The sequence below is a fragment of the Aptenodytes forsteri genome, unplaced genomic scaffold (genome assembly GCF_000699145.1).
Source record: "Aptenodytes forsteri isolate BGI_AS27 unplaced genomic scaffold, ASM69914v1 Scaffold316, whole genome shotgun sequence".
NCBI classification, from domain to species: Eukaryota; Metazoa; Chordata; class Aves; order Sphenisciformes; family Spheniscidae; genus Aptenodytes; species Aptenodytes forsteri.
This window is the reverse complement of record NW_008794157.1, coordinates 22,161-23,159: the sequence shown is the minus strand read 5'-3', so window position 1 is coordinate 23,159 and position 999 is coordinate 22,161. Positions and strand designations below refer to the sequence as shown.

At 67.4% G+C, this 999-nt stretch overlaps 1 protein-coding gene across 1 annotated transcript in view; it reads right to left on the bottom strand.

Moving 5' to 3' along the window:
* Nucleotides 1-999, bottom strand: part of LOC103899633 (histone-lysine N-methyltransferase 2D) — a 23,229-nt gene that overhangs the window by 6,265 nt on the left and 15,965 nt on the right. The window contains exon 18 of the mRNA XM_019472305.1: nt 88-997. Within this exon, the coding sequence (XP_019327850.1) occupies nt 88-997 (910 nt within the window). The remainder of the gene's footprint in view (nt 1-87; nt 998-999) is intronic.

Here is a 999-nt window from a genome sequence, read left to right as displayed (position 1 = left end):
CGGGACCTCCTGTCACCCCATCCGCGGGACCGGGGGGCAGGGGGGAGGCGGAGGAAGGCAGCAGGCCGGCGCCTGCAGCTCCCTTACCCTGCGGCGAGGAGTCGGAGAAGACCAGATCCTCCAGGCCCTGCTCAATGACTTGCACGACGAACTCGGGGCGGCCGTTGTTCTCGCAGATGGTGCAGCGGTAGCAGCAGCGGCGGTTGTTGGTCCGCAGGCTCCAGTAGATGCGTGTGGCCTCGTAGCCCACGGGGTAGAGGGCCGTGACGCTGTGGAAGTCGGCCATCTGGTGCGGCAGGAGCTGCCCGATGGCGTGGAAGACCAGCCCGCCCACGCGGAACATGTGGAGCCGCTCGCCGCGCTGGATGATGCTGGCGATCTGCTTCACCTCGTCCCGTTCGATGTAGACGCGTCGGAAGACGGTGAAGCTGCTCAGCTCCTGCTCGCAGGGGCCCTTCAGCTTGTGCAAGGGGCACAGCATGGTCTTGTCCTTGAAGAACATGCACTTGGCGCGGATGGCGCAGGCGAAGTGGTAGACGCTGGGGCAGCGGATGCGGTTGCAGCTGTTGGTGGCGCCGGTTTTCTGGCACAGGGAGCACTTGGTGAGCAGCCCGCGGTGCAGGGCCACCTCCACGTTGATCAGGGCCCCTCCCTGCGTCTCGTAGACCTCCGTGGACCACAGGGCGCAATTGAGGTGGACCCAGAGGTCGAGGTCGAGGTTGAGCAGGCGGGCCGGCCCGTCCGTAGCCCCGTCGCCCTCCTCGTGGCAGAAGCAGCACTTGCGCAGGTCCCGCGGCACCTTTTCGGGGCGCAGGGTGGTGCCCAGCTTGTCGATGAACTCCGCGATCTCCTTGTCGCCGTCCCGCTTGGCCCCCCCTTTCTGGATGGTGACGAGGAAGCGCAGCCGTTTCCACCGCACCCCCTTCCACTTCTTTAGCCGGGGCCGCGCTTCGTCCCCATCTTCCGGCGGCCGCGAGCGCGGCTTGAAGCGGGGCGGCG